Below are 17227 nucleotides of genomic sequence, written 5' to 3'. Positions count from 1 at the left end.
GTCAAAAGATAAGCAATTTTAACGTAATTTAAAGGAAATAAACCAACCCACTCAAAGCTCTTCATAATGTTACTACTACTTCAAAAACGTATTCTAGAATTAGCTCACGAGTCACATTTGAGACTATCTTCTATGAAATGTCGAATTTGACGTATTAAAGTATGGTAGTCTAGAATTGATGATATGGTTGAACTGTTCTTTAAAAGCTTTCACGGATGTATTCTGGTATCACAGCCAGGCATTGTTCCTATCACGAGATCGGAAATGCCTAATAGGCCTTGGGATAAAATCTCGATAGATTTTACGGAAATAATAACAGGGATCTATTTACTGGTAGCTACAATTATTATTTGCGATTTGATGAAGTAACTAATATTACGTCAATGACACACAAAGGGTCATAACAGACGCAAAATTCAGCTCAATCAAGCGAACTTTTTAGTTTCGGAGCACTTAATTTACCATGTTTCATACTTTATGTCAAAGGTGGATTCTGGCACGTGTAAAATTGATTATTTTCCGATCATCGAAAACTTATCTTCCATCAAGTATAGGTGGAAAATAACAAGGTTATCCATGGTTGTAGGATGGTAGAAGAATTTTAAATTTTATAATTAAATTCCCTGAAAATTGTTTCTATTTTCTTCGAGGAATTGTAGTTCCCGGTTGACAGGTTTAGACATCTTGCATTGATTTATGGTTTGTTTGAACATATGAAGGCAGAAAGCCTTCTGAGGGTAAATGAACCGTCTATTGGGTGCTACCAGTACTAAAACTATGAATTTAATGTGCTGTCAAGGGGCCACAATTTGAATGTATTAATTTTGAACAATTGGCATTAGACTCTAGTTACAAGAGTTCAATTTTAAATCTACAAATTTCATAATCTAATCTAACGTCCACTTGAACGGTTCTTACCTTCATTTCACCCATGGCCCCATCAACTTGATCTGGCGATGGAATGCTGCAAAACAAAATAGGATTTGCATTTTATGAGGCTACACAATTTTAAACCACAGCACGATCACACGCTCTGCTGAGATACGTACTGGTCAGCAGGCACTGTTACTGTTTCCACTGCCACTGCTGCTGCTGCTGCGGCTTCACCAGCCGGTAGCGATGTTTGATCCCGCAATTTCGTCCTCAATCGCTTGACTTCCTGCTGCAGCCGTTCGTTTTCGTCTTCCAAATAATCAATCTGTGGAATCAAAACAGCAAAACCTTAGTTCCATACCAAACGGGTCCAGTTCATGATTCATTGCAGCTGCGTACACTTTCCAATTCGAATTCCAGATCATCGATGATGGCATAGGCACCGCTCAGGTCTGTTTGCAACTCGTCGCACCTGCTCTGCAATTCACGACATCGTTTTTCAATTTCTTTATTTTTCCCGATATCGGACACCTTACCTGGAATGGGAGAAGTATGTCATAGTTCAAAAAGAGCCAACATCAATAAGCAGTTAAACATTTTGATTCAATCTAAGTGATGCTTGGTCCGTGGCGCACAGCGCGGGCATTCAGAGACCTTCTTGGACACTTTGGGCTACTTGGCTGCACCAGAGGTTGATGTCATGCTGGTCGATGCGTTCTCTTTTGACCTGATTTGGATTCGTTTTCTACTTCGAAGGGTGCAAAAGCAGAGTAGTTTTTTTTTGCGCTTTTTACTTTCTTCTTATTTTTGGTGGTGGTTTCGTGGTTTGTCTTAAGCCGCGCACCGCAAACTGACAGAGTGACAACGTTGTTGCTTCGGGGACTGGTTGTAACTTGACTGGACCGATCCGGTCGTCGGCTACGAACCCAGCCGATAGGAATCAACTTACAAGAAATTTGAATTTTCAGAGCTGCAAGATACTGAAATGTTGATAGATTAAGATATGTTGGTTTTGATCCTAATTTGGAACTTTGAAACACACAGTGGCAGATATGGGCTAGATGATGAAGTAGATTGACAGCTTAGTAGTTGGTTTATTTCTATCTGGCTGATAGTGACCTTGAAGAGGAGTGGATTTGAACAACGTTCGAGTTGAGTCGTTTTGACAGTGGTTTGATCCATATTGATCACCGCTACAAGGGTGTGGATAATGGAATTAGTTGGAAATGGAATTTTAGACGCAAGCCTTGGATCGTGAACTGTTCATACGAGCAAGAAAATTGAAATACTTTTTCAAAACGTCGAAAGCGCCATTCGATGCACGGACAAGAAAATTCTAAGCCATTGTATGATAAAATAGAGGACTTTGGGGAGAAAACCCCCTTAAACCACAACTTCCTCATTGATTTCCAAAATAAACTTGTTTTATTCGATTCCTTTCGATTTTCTTATTTATAAATGCTTTGAGTCATTGAGTTTGCGTCTGAAAACCCAATCAAACTAATTTTTCATATATTTTTATAGTGTGTATACTGAAAATTATACTGCTGATCAATTAGTTAAATACGAATATGAAGGACGATCTTAGCTTTCAAAGAAAACAGTTTTTTGTCGTAGGACTACGTCTTTGATTTCTATATGGGGGTACACTTTGTGAAAACCGAAAGTGGAACATGTAACAAATTAAGAAAATTTTTGAACGTTAATAACTCAGCTGCCCCTGGTCCAATTTCAATAATGTTATTACCAATCGATCAGAAATATGGCTACGCATCGATAACAATGCTTGCGAATGTTGATTTTCAACAAGAAAATATTGAAAAACTGGTAAATGTCCAGCATTGAAATCATTTTTTTATAGCAAGTGAGTGGAAGCAACCCTGCTGTGTGGTGGTGTTCGGTCGTCGAAATTAGTAAAGGGTGATACGGTCAAAATTTGGTCAAGGGAAAACGCGTGTAAATCGGTGAAATCGTTTATTTAAAAAATCAAATTAAATTTCTTTTTCAAGTTCAATTAGTATAAAATTCAGGAAAAATATTCAGTTAGGCTTCCGCTTTTCCAAATCCGAATTGCCGGGCCTTACGCTTGACCCCTGCCATCAGATTTTGTACAGCCACCTTGTCCACCTTCTTCGCCGCAGAAAGCCAGTTTGCCTTGAACTGCTGCTCGCCCTTAGCAGTTTTTTGGTCTTCTTTAGGTTCCGCTTGACAATAGCCCAGTATTTCTCAATTGGGCGGAGCTCTGGCGTGTTGGGAGGGTTCTTGTCCTTGGGAACCACCTGCACGTTGTTGGCGGCGTACCACTCCATGGCCTTTTTACCGTAATGACAAGATGCCAAATCCGGCCAAAACAGTACGGAACAACCGTGTTTCTTCAGGAAAGGCAGCAGACGTTTATTCAAACACTCTTTCACGTAAATTTCTTGGTTGACAGTCCCGGAAGCTATGAAAATGCTGCTTTTCAAGCCACAGGTACAGATGGCTTGCCAAACCAGATATTTCTTTGCGAACTTTGACAGTTTCATGTGCTTGAAAACATCTGCTACCTTTCCCCTTCCTTTTGCCGTATAAAACTCCTGTCCCGGAAGCTGCTTGTAGTCGGCTTTGACGTAGGTTTCGTCGTCCATTACCACGCAGTCAAACTTCGTCAGCATCGTCGTGTACAGCCTCCGGGATCGCGCTTTGGCCGTCGTATTTTGTTTATCATCGCGATTTGGAGTCACTACCTTCTTGTAAGTCGATAGTCCGGCTCGTTTTTTGGCTCGATGCACGGTTGTAGACGATACACCCAGCTTATTTGCGGCATCTCGGAGAGAGAGGTTAGGGTTTCGCTTGAAACTACCGGCAACTCTCTTTGTCGTCTCAGCGGCTTCCGGTTTTCGATTTCCCCCCGATCCAGACTTCCTGGCTGTCGACAAACGTTCCCCAAACACTTTAATTACACTTGTAACGGTTGATTTGGCAACTTTTAGCGATTTTGCCAACTTTGCGTGCGAGTAGCTCGGATTTTCGCGATGCGCGAGCAAAATTTTGATACGCTGCTCTTCTTGCTTGGACGGCATTTTGACAACTGAAGAGTGAATTCCAAAATCAAAATAAGAGCAACATTCTACACACACACACCTTCAAAATGAGGGGTGTTCAGGTTTTTTAAATGCAAAATTGAAAGAAATACGTCAAGTTGATATTGACCAAATTTTGACCGTATCACCCTTTAACAGAGCAAACAGCGGAATAAAGGCTCATCTATCGATCTCAAGGAGCTTCATTCAGCACATAATTCGACATCCTCTTTTATTCAGCATTGTACACTGTTATAAAGCATTTATTCAATATGTATGCTTATTTATGGCTTTGAATTGTTTGTTGGGTAGTCAAGTAGTGAGCCAATTTAAAATCGTTAGTTTCCACCGGTTGCAATAACCCTCCATAGCAATGTGGCAAGACACACTGAATAAATTACAGCTAATTTGACACTTGTAGCTTCAACAATATGGTCGCAATGAAGTGTCAAAGTAAAGAAATCCTTTTTAGAAAAACCTTTATACATGAAAAGACATTTTTGTTTATTAGAAATCGAACGCCTAGGTGATGGGTCACTGCACGAATCATTTTCGGGTAGTTTTAAGAGAAACATTTTTAGTGCTTAAAATTGTTTTATGGTCGATTACTGTGTGCACCAATCGATTTAAAAAAAAAGTAGAAGGGTCTGTGCCTAGGGGCACGAACGGAAGCTTGACGTAGGACCGCTAGTGGACGGAACAAATGTGAACATTTAGTTCTTTTAATTGATCAATCATCAACTATCTTAACTCTTTCCGTTTTTTATTTGTAAGCGTATCAAATTTGTAGTATTTATTTCAAAGAGAAAGTTGATGAAGAGAATCCAAGGGACTGTCAACTTTAGAATTTTCGATTCATCTACCCGACTTTAAAAGGTGTATTTTGAATTTTTGTGTTATTTATGAATTTTTAAGTTTTGTGCATTTTGGTATTAAAGTGTATTCAATTCACCCCTCACAGGATTTCCTTCCGAATTATATGAATGGGGCAAGGAAGTATTATTTGTGCAGAATATGTAAAAAAGGAGGGACTTCGAGGGATTGAACTCGTGAGCAGGCTTGCTTCCACTTACTTGCTATAAAAATTTGTTTTTCGGAATTATGAAATCATTAGATATTATAATGATAGTTAGTAGTTGTATGTCACAAGATAAGGTTGTAAACTAGGTGTTTGATACATAAAACCTGTCATTGTAGCTTTCAGTGCGTCACAATCAGCGATTTTACGATTCGTGAGCGCTCACTCTGAGTGTTTTTTATAGCGAAGTGAATGAAAGTAGCCCTGCTCGTGAGCAGGCTTGCTTCCACTCACTTGCTATAAAAACATGATTTTCTGAATTTTGAAATCATTAGATGTTATAATCATATTTTGTACTTGTTAGACACAAGAAGAGGTTGAAAGGCTAGTGTTTGACACATGAAAGCTGTCAAATACGCTTTCATATAGTCACAATCAGCGATTTTACGACTCGCGAGCGCTCACTCTGAGTGAACGCTCACGAATCATAAAATCGCTTATTGTAACACTCTGGTAGCGAAATTGACAGGTTTAATGAGTCGAACACTTGCCTTTCATCCGCTTCTTGTATCTAGCAAGTACAAAATATCATTATAACATCGAATGATTTCAAAATTCAGAAAATCATTTTTTTTTATAGCAAGTGAGTGGAAGCAACCCTGCTCGTGAGAGCTAATTTTCTCACAAATTTGATTTTATTGGCTTTCTGGGGACTGAATATACACCCAAAAAAAAAAATATTCCCACTTCTCTCAAATTCTATATGGATGTTTAACACTTCCTACCAGCGTGTTCTGGAAAATGGTCGAACGATGATTAATCTCATCAATACATTCGGGCCTACAATTCCACACCTTCTATAAAGACCAGGTTGAGCCTTGATAGCTAGCTGCTTGCGGGAACTGATGACCTTGACAAATATCCAAATAATACTCTTAACAAATGTTGGTGGTCCTGAAAAGGACCGTTTTGTAGTGATGGTTAAGTAATTCTGAGCTGGGTGTTCAACACGGATGAGGCTGTCGAGCTGTATGTCGTGAGCTTTTCGTGTTTAAAGATGATTTTCAGTGTTACGTTTTCTGATCGTTTTACACGTTAAAATTTAATTACTCATGATTTCCATAATGTATACTCAGTGACCTTCATAAACTAATCGAAAGTATCCAATCCGGATACCACAATCCTTTCCTTGGAAATTGGAGAGGTGAAGAGGTAGAATTGGTCTCATGTAAAACAACGATGAATGAATTCGACAATGAGCATGCATAAGGGCGTAAAAGCGATGATTGTACGCCCTTATGCATGCTCACTGTCGAATTAATGATTCCCACTGGACCTTGGAACGATCGGGGGTGCTGATAGGTATTCAGTTTCACGTAAGCTTTTATTGAATATTGAGCAGCCTATGTGATTTCTAGGATAGCTCAGATGTCAATTATTAATTATTAAATATATTATTAAATAAATTTTCTAGTATCTGTGTGGTACGTGCTTTCGTCAGAAATAATGAAAACAATCGCTAAAGAAAAGACAACTCTATCGGTCTCCACCACACTGTTCTTTATTTTCGGGTTAATTCTGCTGCAGTTGAATAATCGTTTAATAAATGTATAATAGTATCTAATTAAAACGCTACTTCACATGATAATGAAGCGTATATATCATCGCTGTTTAAGGAAGCAAAGATGTCCAATAAACGCTGAATAATATAAAATTTGATCGAATAAGCTCTATTACAACTCATGGAAGTCGAATAAAAGCTTCTCGACATACCTTAACCAACACCATGTTGTGGTTGAATAAACTCTCCAGATTTGTGTGAACAAAGCCTGAACAAAAGTTATTATTAAAAATTGTTCAAATATTATAAAGCATGCAGTTGAAAAAAAACCGTCAAGAAGTCGTTTCTTCAATAGGCGATTGTTTGTTGGGTAGCCTATTAATCCCAAGAAAATCGATTAACACACCCTATTCTAGTCAAAATTCTAGCACTACACTTTGTTTGTTTTGATTCGCTATGAAAGTTTGATAGATAAAATGAATTTTCCTATGTTTCGAGGGGTGCATCGACTAGCTTAGACTAGCGTTAGAAGGTGTGATCAGAAGAGCTGGGATAGACACGAGTGGCACGATCTTCAGAAAGTCCATCCAGCTTCTTGGATTCGCCGATGACATTGACATCATGGCACGGAACATTGAAACGATGGCGGAAACGTGCTGGACTAGAAGAAACAGTTTTGAGAAATTATAAGGCAATAAGTCGTCATCAGACTCTACAAATTGGCCATGAGCCCAGGTATTTTTCTTTAACTTGTGGGAACTTCGTAAAACTTCAAATAGAAGTTCAGGGAAGATCGTAGAAATTAAGAAAACTTGGTAAAAATTCTGGGAACTTCATACACCTTCAAAAAAAAATCGTAGAAAAAAGGAACATGGAAAAGTTCTAAAAACTGCGTAGAAGTAGAGAGTTCATTTAAATTTGAGGAGCTTCGTAGAAGTTTTTTTTCCTTTGATTTGTTTTCGGTCGATCTTGTTTTCCGTGCTGAGCACCAATGCTACCGACGCCAGGGAGGCAGCTCCCACACCTGGACCCTACTCATCGACCCATCAACTCATGAACCGGGGACCAACGGCTTTACTTCCCTTCCGTAATCAGAAAGGCGTAATCGGAGATGTTATGCCTCAGAACATCCCGGCGGCGCCGACTGGAATTGAATCCAGGCCTGCTGGGGTGAGAGGTAATCACGCCTACCACTACACCACCGGCGCCGCTATTCGTAGAAGTTAAAGCAACATTTATTTACTTTAGGCAAGCTCATTATTGATGGGGAGCCTCTACATAATTTCAGGTTTTTTTAAGCGTCATGAACTTGGAATAGTTGTGAAAATTACGTACAAATTCAAGAAATTTCGTTCATGTTCGCGTAAAATCAACGAGAAACGTAGAAGTGCAGCAAACTTTGTAGAAGTTTTTCGAATATCGTAGCATTTTGAGAAGCTACGTATAACTTTATATGAGGAATTGTGAAAAAGTTCAGGGAGTTTTGTAAAAGATCTAAAAATTGTTCAGTAAACTTCTAAGAACTTCAGACATCTTTGCTTCAGATAAGAGAACTTCGTTGTAGTTTTTCAGAGATCTCCATGAACTTCTTGGAGGTTTTGGGAACTTCGCTAAATTTCAAGAATCTTTCTAGGTGTTTAAGAATATTTTTAGATGTCTTAGGTGTCTTTCCAGAAGTGCAAAGTTGTTCGGAGATCTTTTTAGAATTAGAGAGATGGAAAAAAATATGAAATTTGGAATAAATTCAGGGAACTTCGTAGAAGTTGAGGAAATTTTTTTAAACTTAAGTTTTGTAGATGTTCAGGAACCGTTGCATAAGTTACAGGATATTCTCTCAGTCATTCTTTATAGACAGCACAGGAAATAATCGAAAGATCTCCATATAATCGAAGATATTAGCAAAGTTCACTGGATATTTGTTAGGTTGTATGTTGATCAGGAAGTATTCAAAAGTTTTCCAGCTAATGGAATCAGATGGAATCTTAAATGATGAATCTTGATTTTATGGTCAGCTTTGTACATTATATATAGGGAAGACGTGTGCCTTAGTGATTTAGCTATATTGTCACAAATTTGCACTCCAGCAGCTGAATTCTGGGCAGAAATGTCAATTTCTGCATATACCTAATACGTATAAATTTCTCTCTTTTCGATGAATGGTATGCCCGGAATTCAACTGCTAAATAATAAATTGATGCCAAATGGGTTTAACCAAAATTAACAAAATTGAAAATATTAAAAATATCCCAACTTTTTTAAAAATAAGTTAAATTACTTTCAGGGACACAATCATTCAAATTTCGAGTGAATTCCTTTCGATTAGAAATATAGATAAATCTTGATTTTATATATATCTCCGAATGTTAGTTAGTCCGATGCATCGAATAAAAAAATGTTCTGGATAAATGTTTTATTTTTTTCTCTCCAAATATCAGAATCATGACATTCAAACTCCGGTATCGTAGAAACCTGATGAAATTTAATTATAACCTGATTATTAACAATTTTTGCCACATGTCAAGATTTTTCGAAATTTTTAAACCTTAATTTTTACTAACTTACTTAACTCGAACAATTTTTCTCTCAAGAAATGCTGTGAGTATCAGAATCTTGGTAAGTTTCCTAAGATCTTAAATTAAGAATTTTGAAGACCAGGATATTCAAAACTTGTCTAAGCCTATGATATCGAAAACTTTTTTAGATCCATTGAATTTGTTTTGAACAAAATTTCGAATTTTTTTTATCAGGCACATTTATTTTGTGGAGTTTTTTTTTAAGTTTAGGCCAAACATATTATAATTATTAAAATTCTTATTGGTTTTAAATATTAATGTACTAGAATTTTTATGAAATGACTGTCTAGGAAGGATCTTGCTATTTTATCTTAGTCTTATAATTAGGACAATTGATTTTAATTCGTTGACTTTTATTTACATTTATATTCGAAAAATTTATGCTAACAATCTGTTTCAGAGATATCATTTTTTATTAGTTACAAAATCTGGAAACATATGGGCTTGAGATCCCAAAAATTGTGCATCTGCAGCATAAGCTAAGCATGTACGTAATTGGTGGATTTGTTAGTTATTTCGACACTTTTAGCCAATACTTGACATTTTCCATTTTTCAATAGTTTCTTGTTGAAATCAACTTTCAAAAACATTGCTATCAATGCGTACAAATATTTCTTATCGATTGGTGTTAAATTATTGAAATTTGTTCAGGGGCATCTGAGTTATTAACGTTCAAAAACTTTCATAATTTCGTTACATGTTCTATTTTCAGTTTTCACAAAGTGTACCCCCATATAGAAACTACAGATGAAGTCCTACGTCAAAAAATTGTGCATCTTGAACATTTTCCTACGTCCTAAAGGTATTAAATTTATTCTGTGCGCACTTTACCTTGAAGCAACTAGAATGTTATAGCATTATAAAATTCAAACTCCTAGAATTTAATTTTGGTTTCTATGCCTGAGATTTGACTGATGGTGAAATATTCAAAATCTAAAAAAAAAGCTAGTTATAAAACTCAAGACATTACCTAACTCTGAGAATTTTTTTAAGTTTGAGATGCTTACATTTACAAGATCCTGACTGTGATTTCATTACAAAACCATGAAAAAACCATCATCGCTTGTTCAAAATCAATAAGCGTTTAAGGCTCTCCCAATCGAGGTCCCAATCGTTGTTATGGAATAAATATAATCAAATTTGTTGTTTCACCATTAAAATAATAGTAAGCCTCAATGTCATAGTATTGGTCACAGAAAAATATATACCCAAAAATAAGTTACCTTGACGCAATTTGAGTGAGTTTGGCCCCCTCCAGATAAATTTTCTAGCTGAGCCAAAAAGTTCAGCACGTTTTTTTTCGGGATCTTCTGGTCTTAGAGTTACCTCTATGGTTATAGCGTCCAACAGCACGTGCAAATCATAAAATTGTTTTATCAAAGTAAGTGTTACGAGTACTTAGCCCATTTTACTGTCGCAATAATCGTCCTACCGAGAGAAACTGGTTCGGCGAACGCTCAACCAGCACCCGTGCGTCAGCGGAACGCAAGATCTGCCGAGAATATCGCCGATGTACGCGAAAGCGTGCAGGAGAACTCGTGGCAGTCGATTCCGCGCCGTGCCTAAGAACTGGGCCTCGCCCAGGCTTCAACTTGGTGAATTCTGACTTGGGTCTGCACCAATACAAGATCCAATTGACCCAGGAGCTCAAGCTTAACGATCATAGACAGCGTCGTGTGTTCGCTGATCGGGTTTTGGAGCAGTTGAAAACACCCCGATTTTGCCGGAAAAATCTTCCTCAGCGACGAGGCCCATTTGAATGAACGGGTATGTGAACAAGCCGACCAATCCACACGAGGTCCACCAAGTGACAATGCATCCCTAGCAAGTCACTGTTTGGTGTGAATTTTGGGCCGGAGACGTCATCGGTCCCCTTCTTCGAAAACGATGCTGGCGAGGCCATCATTGTTAACGGAGAGCACTACAGGTCGATGATTACCGACTTTTTCTAGCCTAAAGTGGACGATATGGATGTACAGTCAGGAATCCTTATTGCCGGATTCCTTATTGCCGGTATCTCTTATTGCCGGATCCTTATTGCCGGGCTATCCGCGAATAAGGATACCCACAGCTTATGGGATTTTCACTAATGGGGGCTGTAGTGGATTATCTCATTTGTTTCAATACATAAAGCTATACTGTCTTGGACAAAGTTGCTGTACTGGGTTAGACCAACAAGCCTGTGCCACTGGATTCAGGTTAAATTGGGAACTACGCCGCTAGAGGCGCTTCACTTTTATGTTACTTATGACGGGCGCTATAATATATGGATCATATTTCCAACATAGAATATTTCGTGATCCTGACCATATAGAAAGTTACTGTCTTCAGCAAAGTTGTTCAGGTAACCAAGTCCTTTCGGATGGTGGCCATATTAGTTCAGAACTCTCACTACGCAGCGCTAGTGTGCATGTGCAATTCCTATATAAACTGTATCTCGAGAGCCTGGCCATATAGAAAGTTGCTGTTTTCAGAAAAGTTGGGCAGGTGATCAAGTCCTTTTGGATGGTGGCCATATTAGTTCAGAACTCTCTCACTACGCAGCGCTAGTGTGCATGTGAATTTTCTGTATAAGCTGTATCTCGAGAACCTGGCCATATAGAAGGTTACTGTCTTGAGAAAAGTTGTACAGGTCACTAAGTCCTTTCGGATGATGGTCATATTATTTCAGAACCCTCACACTACGCGGCGCTAGTGTGCACATGAACTTCCTTAATATGTTATGACTCCAAAGCTTGTCCATATAAGATGTTGCTGTGCAATGTGAGATCAGGAACCGGAAAAAGGATGACGTGTAGAGGCCGGAAATCGATGTCAGATGCCATTTTGGAATCCAAGATGGCGGCCATCGGTTCAAGAAAAACTGTCAAATACCGTACAATATGGATATTTTTGGAAAGGGGATGACGTGTAGAGGCCGGAAATCGTTGCCAGACGTCATTTTGGAATCCAAGATGGCGGCCATCGGGTCAAGAAAAACTGTCAAATACCCTATAATACGGGTATTTCCGGAAAGGGAACGACGTGTAGAGGCCAGAAATCGATGCCAGACGCCATTTTGGAATCCAAGATGGTGGCCATCGGGTCAAGAAAAACTGTCAAATACCCTACAATATGGGTATTTCCGGATAGGGAACGACGTGTAGAGGCCGGAAATCGATGTCAGACGCCATTTTGGAATCCAAGATGGTTGCCATCGGTTCAAGAAAAACTGTCATATACCCTACAAAATGGGTATTGTCGGATAGGAGATGACATGTAGAGACCGGAAATCGATTTCAGATGCCATTTTGTAATCCAAGATGGCGGCCATCGGGTCAAGAAAAATTGTCAAATACTCTACAATATGAGTATTTCCGGAAAGAAAACGACGTGAAAATCGATGCCAGATGCCATTTTGAATTTCAAGATGACGGCCATTGGTTCAATAAAAACTGTCAAATACCTTAAAATATGGGTATTTCCGGACGTGTAGAGGCCGGAAACCGATGCCAGACGCCATTTTAAAAACCAAGATGGCGGCCATCGGTTTTAAGAAAAACTGTCAAATATCCTACAATGTAGGAATTTCCGAAAAGGGACGACGTGTAAAGGTCAGATATACATTGCAGTCGCTATTTTGGAATCCAAAACAATAAAATGCTTTGATTTGTTTTGTGTTTTTTCTATCGTAAGCTACAGATTTATTCCACATTTTATTTTATCTTTCGATAACAAAGAACCAACCAGCGCTGTCATGTTTTATGCATTCTAGTCACTCTCGTTCTTCCACACCGTGAGATGGGTCTCGACTTCCCTTATCAAATCTTGCATTTTTGCACTCCGTTCAACATTGCTGTCCAATGAGCAGAAACTTTCGACCTCGGAGAAATGATTTAGTTTTAACTCGATTTCTGCCGCACCAGGTGGTGGATGAAAATATCAACCATATTCACTGTCGAGGGGTCCAGGAATAAATCTGTAGTTATGTTGCGATCTTGCTCAGTGATACGCTATACACAATAAATTATACGCAATATTCTTGGTAAGCCTTATACATGGAAAACATGTTTTTTTAACTAGTTCGTTTATTTGGAAGGCTCAATCACGTTAACTTTACGGAGCCGATAGTTCATTGTTCTTTGTTTGTAACAACATTCACTTAATTCTATGCCTAGTAGGAGTTGGGCCGAATACTCGCGGCTTACTCGAGGTAAGAGAGGTACATTGTCGAAGGGTAGGATCAGGGGAGGAGCTTGGGGGTAAGGTTTCGTTGTCTCATCAGAGCGTTGTCACCAGTATGAACGGTAGTGCGGTTCTAGTTTCGTCTGGAGTTCGATCGGCTATGGTGACCATGGAAAACATGTTGCCGCCATATTGGATTCCAAAATAGCGTCTGGAATCTATATCTGGCCTCTACACGTCGTCCATTTTCGGAAATTCCCACATTGTAGTGTATTTGACAGTTTTTCTTAAATTGATGGCCGCCATCTTGGATTCCAAAATGGCATCTTGCATCGATTTCCGGCCTCTACACGTCGTTTCCTTTCCGGAAATACTCATATTGTAGAGTATTTGACAGTTTTTCTTGACCCGATGGCCACCATCTTGGATTCCAAAATGTCGTCTGGCATCTATTTCCGGCCTCTACACGTCGTCTCCTTCCAAAAATATCCATATTGTAGGGTATTTGACAGTTTTTCTTGAACCTATGGTCGCCATCTTGGATTACAAAATGGCATCTGACATCGATTTCCGGTCTCTACACGTCATCTCCTATCCGAAAATACCCATGTTGTTGGGTATTTGACAGTTTTTCTTGAAACGATGGCAACCATCTTGGATTCCAAAATGGCGTCTGACATCGATTTTCGGTCTCTACACGTCTTTCCTTATCCGGAAATACCCACATTGTAGTGTATTTGACAGTTTTTCTTAAATTGATGGCCGCCATCTTGGATTCCAAAATGGCATCTTGCATCGATTTCCGGCCTCTACACGTCGTTTCCTTTCCGGAAATACTCATATTGTAGAGTATTTGACAGTTTTTCTTGACCCGATGGCCACCATCTTGGATTCCAAAATGTCGTCTGGCATCTATTTCCGGCCTCTACACGTCGTCTCCTTCCAAAAATATCCATATTGTAGGGTATTTGACAGTTTTTCTTGAACCTATGGTCGCCATCTTGGATTACAAAATGGCATCTGACATCGATTTCCGGTCTCTACACGTCATCTCCTATCCGAAAATACCCATGTTGTTGGGTATTTGACAGTTTTTCTTGAAACGATGGCAACCATCTTGGATTCCAAAATGGCGTCTGACATCGATTTTCGGTCTCTACACGTCTTTCCTTATCCGGAAATACCCATATGGTAGGGTATTTGACAGTTTTTCTTGACCCGATGGTCGCCATCTTGGATTCCAAAATGGCGTCTGGCATCGATTTCTGGCCTCTACACGTCGTTCCCTTTCCGGAAATACTCATATTGTAGAGTATTTGACAGTTTTTCTTGACCCGATGGCCACCATCTTGGATCCCAAAATGTCGTCTGGCATCTATTTCCGGCCTCTACACGTCGTCTCCTTCCAAAAATATCCATATTGTAGGGTATTTGACAGTTTTTCTTGAAACTATGGTCGCCATCTTGGATTACAAAATGGCGTCTAGCATCGATTTCCGGCCTCTACACGTCGTCCCCTTTCCAAAAATATCCATATTGTAGGGTATTTGACAGTTTTTCTTGAACCGATGGCCGCCATCTTGGATTCAAAAATGGCATCTGACATCGATTTCCGGCCTCTACACGTCATCCCTTTTCCGGTTCCTGTTCTCACATTGCACAGCAACATCTTATATGGACAAGCTTTGGAGAAATAACATATTAAGGAAGTTCATGTGTACACTAGCGCTGCGTAGTGTGAGAGTTCTGAAATAATATGACGATCATCCCAAAGGACTTAGTCATCTGCACACCTTTGCTGAAGGCAGTAACCTTCAATATGGCCAGGTTCTCGAGATACAGCTTATACAGGAAATTTACTTGCTCACTAGCGCCGCGTAGTTAGCGTGTTCTGAACTAATATGACCATCATCCGAAAGGACTTGCTCACCTGCACAACTTTGCTGAAGACAGTAACCTTCTATATGGCCAGGTTCTCGAGATACAGCTTATACAGGAAATTCACTTGCACACTAGCGCCGCGTAGTGAGCGTGTTCTGAACTAATATGACCATCATCCGAAAGGACTTGATCACCTGCACAACTTTGCTGAAAACAGCAACTTTTTATATGGCCAGGCTCTCGAGATACAGTTTATATAGGAATTGCACATGCACACTAGCGCTGCGTAGTGAGAGAGTTCTGAACTAATATGGCCACCATCCAAAAGGACTTGATCACCTACCCAACTTTGCTGAAAACAGCAACTTTCTATATGGCCAGGCTCTCGAGATACAGTTTACATAGGAATTGCACATGCACACTGGCGCTGCGTAGTGAGAGAGTTCTGAACTAATATGGCCACCATCCGAAAGGACTTGGTTACCTGAACAACTTTGTTGAAAACAGTAACTTTCTATATGGTCAGGATCACGAAATATTCTATGTTGGAAATATGATCCATATATTATAGCGCCCGTCATAAGTAACATAAAAGTGAAGCGCCTCTAGCGGCGTAGTTCCCAATTTAACCTAAATCCAATTGCACAGGCTTGTTGGTCTAACCCAGTACAGCAACTTTGTCGAAGACAGTATAGCTTTATGTATTGAAACAAATGAGATAATCCACTACAGCCCCCATTAGTGAAAATCCCATAAGCTGTGGGTATCCTTATTCGCGGTTCCTTATTCACGCCCCCGTTACCCCGGCAATAAGGATTCCTGACTGTAAATGCAATGTGGTTCCAACAGGACGGTGCAACGTGCAACACAGCGCACGAAACAATCGATATTCTGCATGAGCGATTTTCGGGCATGGTTTTTTCGCGCGGAGGCGATGTCAACTGTCCACCAAGATCGTGTGATTTAACCCCGCTAGATTTTTTATTGTGGGGTTATGTTAAGTTGCAGGTCTATGCCAATAAGCCGCAAACCACCGATGCCCTCAAAGCCAACATTACTCAAGCCATCAACGAGATTCAGTCCGATTTGTGCGCCAGAGTCATGGAAAATTGGACCTCTCGGATGCATGCCACCAAGTGAAGCCGAGGCGGCCATTTGAACGATGTCATATTCGATACATAATGATAAGCTGTAATGAGCATTTGCAAGCTCAATGATATTGATTTGTGCACAATTTGTTGTGCAAGTAAAATTGTTCAGAAAGACAAATCTCTTTAGAAGGACAACGCTTAAGTTGAAATTTCCAAAAACATTACAGAATTTTCCGAAAACGTCACCGATTACTTTAGGGTAGTGTTTAATGCTATTGAGTTGATACAATGAAATGCAATTATTATGGCAGAAATGTACTAAAACTGTATGAAGGATTTTCAATAAATGAGCCATTGGAAAAGTCAAAGGTTGCATATTAAAGTTCACCAATCTTTTCGAACCCATAGAATAACTGTCTGCAAGCTAAGGGGTTAGATGCATCACATCGCATTTTATGGACAAACACATCATCTCAAATATAAAAGTAGTGCCCTTTTTACGCCCACGGTCATTCATACCAATAATCTCCACCGGCACGTGATTGATCCTCCTTGTGGATGCTGCTGCCCGCAGGCTGTGTTCCAGCATTTTGCTTTTCTCACTCTGCTCGGTAAACCTAGCCAGCAGTAGTTGGTAGCGTTCTTTGTGTTTTTGGTTCGCCTCATACAGCTGTTCCCGTTGGGTGATCACCTTCTCAAGTTCCGTCTGGTACTTGATGTTAAACTGCTGCACGCCGGTATTTGTTTTCCTCAGGTGGGCATTCTCCGACAACAGAGCCCGGTTCTCGATTTCAAGTTCTTCGTTTCGAGTTTCCACTATCAACATGGTGCAATTGGAATTAGTGGGTTACTCATAGCGTAATCAATTTCCGTTCTTTGGCATACTTACGGCTGTTGTTCCGGGAAATCAGTTCTTTGATCCTTAGATTTAAGCGTAAAATGTCTTCTTCGTGCCGTTCCATTTTCAATCACAAATAATTTGAAACAAACTAAAATGTTACAAA

The 17227-nt window shown here is 39.5% G+C and overlaps 1 protein-coding gene across 1 annotated transcript; it reads right to left on the bottom strand.

The window, feature by feature from the left end:
• Positions 1 to 1024: 1024 nt before the first annotated feature.
• LOC135706638 (filamin A-interacting protein 1-like) lies at positions 1025 to 17185 on the bottom strand. The gene is made up of 4 exons (XM_065228281.1): positions 17113 to 17185; positions 16743 to 17039; positions 1273 to 1409; positions 1025 to 1198 (listed from the first exon to the last, which is right to left on the bottom strand). Exons 1-4 carry the CDS (start codon positions 17183 to 17185, stop codon positions 1025 to 1027), a joined length of 681 nt encoding a protein of 226 aa, XP_065084353.1.
• Positions 17186 to 17227: the final 42 nt, after the last annotated feature.

Source organism: Ochlerotatus camptorhynchus, unplaced genomic scaffold (genome assembly GCF_037179485.1).
Source record: "Ochlerotatus camptorhynchus isolate MF236.1 unplaced genomic scaffold, CSIRO-AGI_Acam_v1.1 ptg000284l, whole genome shotgun sequence".
Taxonomy (NCBI): domain Eukaryota; kingdom Metazoa; phylum Arthropoda; class Insecta; order Diptera; family Culicidae; genus Ochlerotatus; species Ochlerotatus camptorhynchus.
Note: the sequence above shows the minus strand (reverse complement) of the source record. Positions and strands in the feature narration are given on the sequence as shown.

What these genes read in the sequence shown, in the direction of transcription:
- LOC135706638 (XM_065228281.1), bottom strand. Translation starts at nt 17,185, where the DNA reads ATGGAACGGCACGAAGAAGACATTTTACGCTTAAATCTAAGGATCAAA. An exon ending in GATTTCCCGGAACAACAGCC is followed by an intron (nt 17,040 to 17,112) that starts GTAAGTATGCCA and finishes CCATGTTGATAG; the next exon opens with TGGAAACTCGAAACGAAGAA. An exon ending in TGGAATTCGAATTGGAAAGT is followed by an intron (nt 1,199 to 1,272) that starts GTACGCAGCTGC and finishes TTGATTCCACAG; the next exon opens with ATTGATTATTTGGAAGACGA.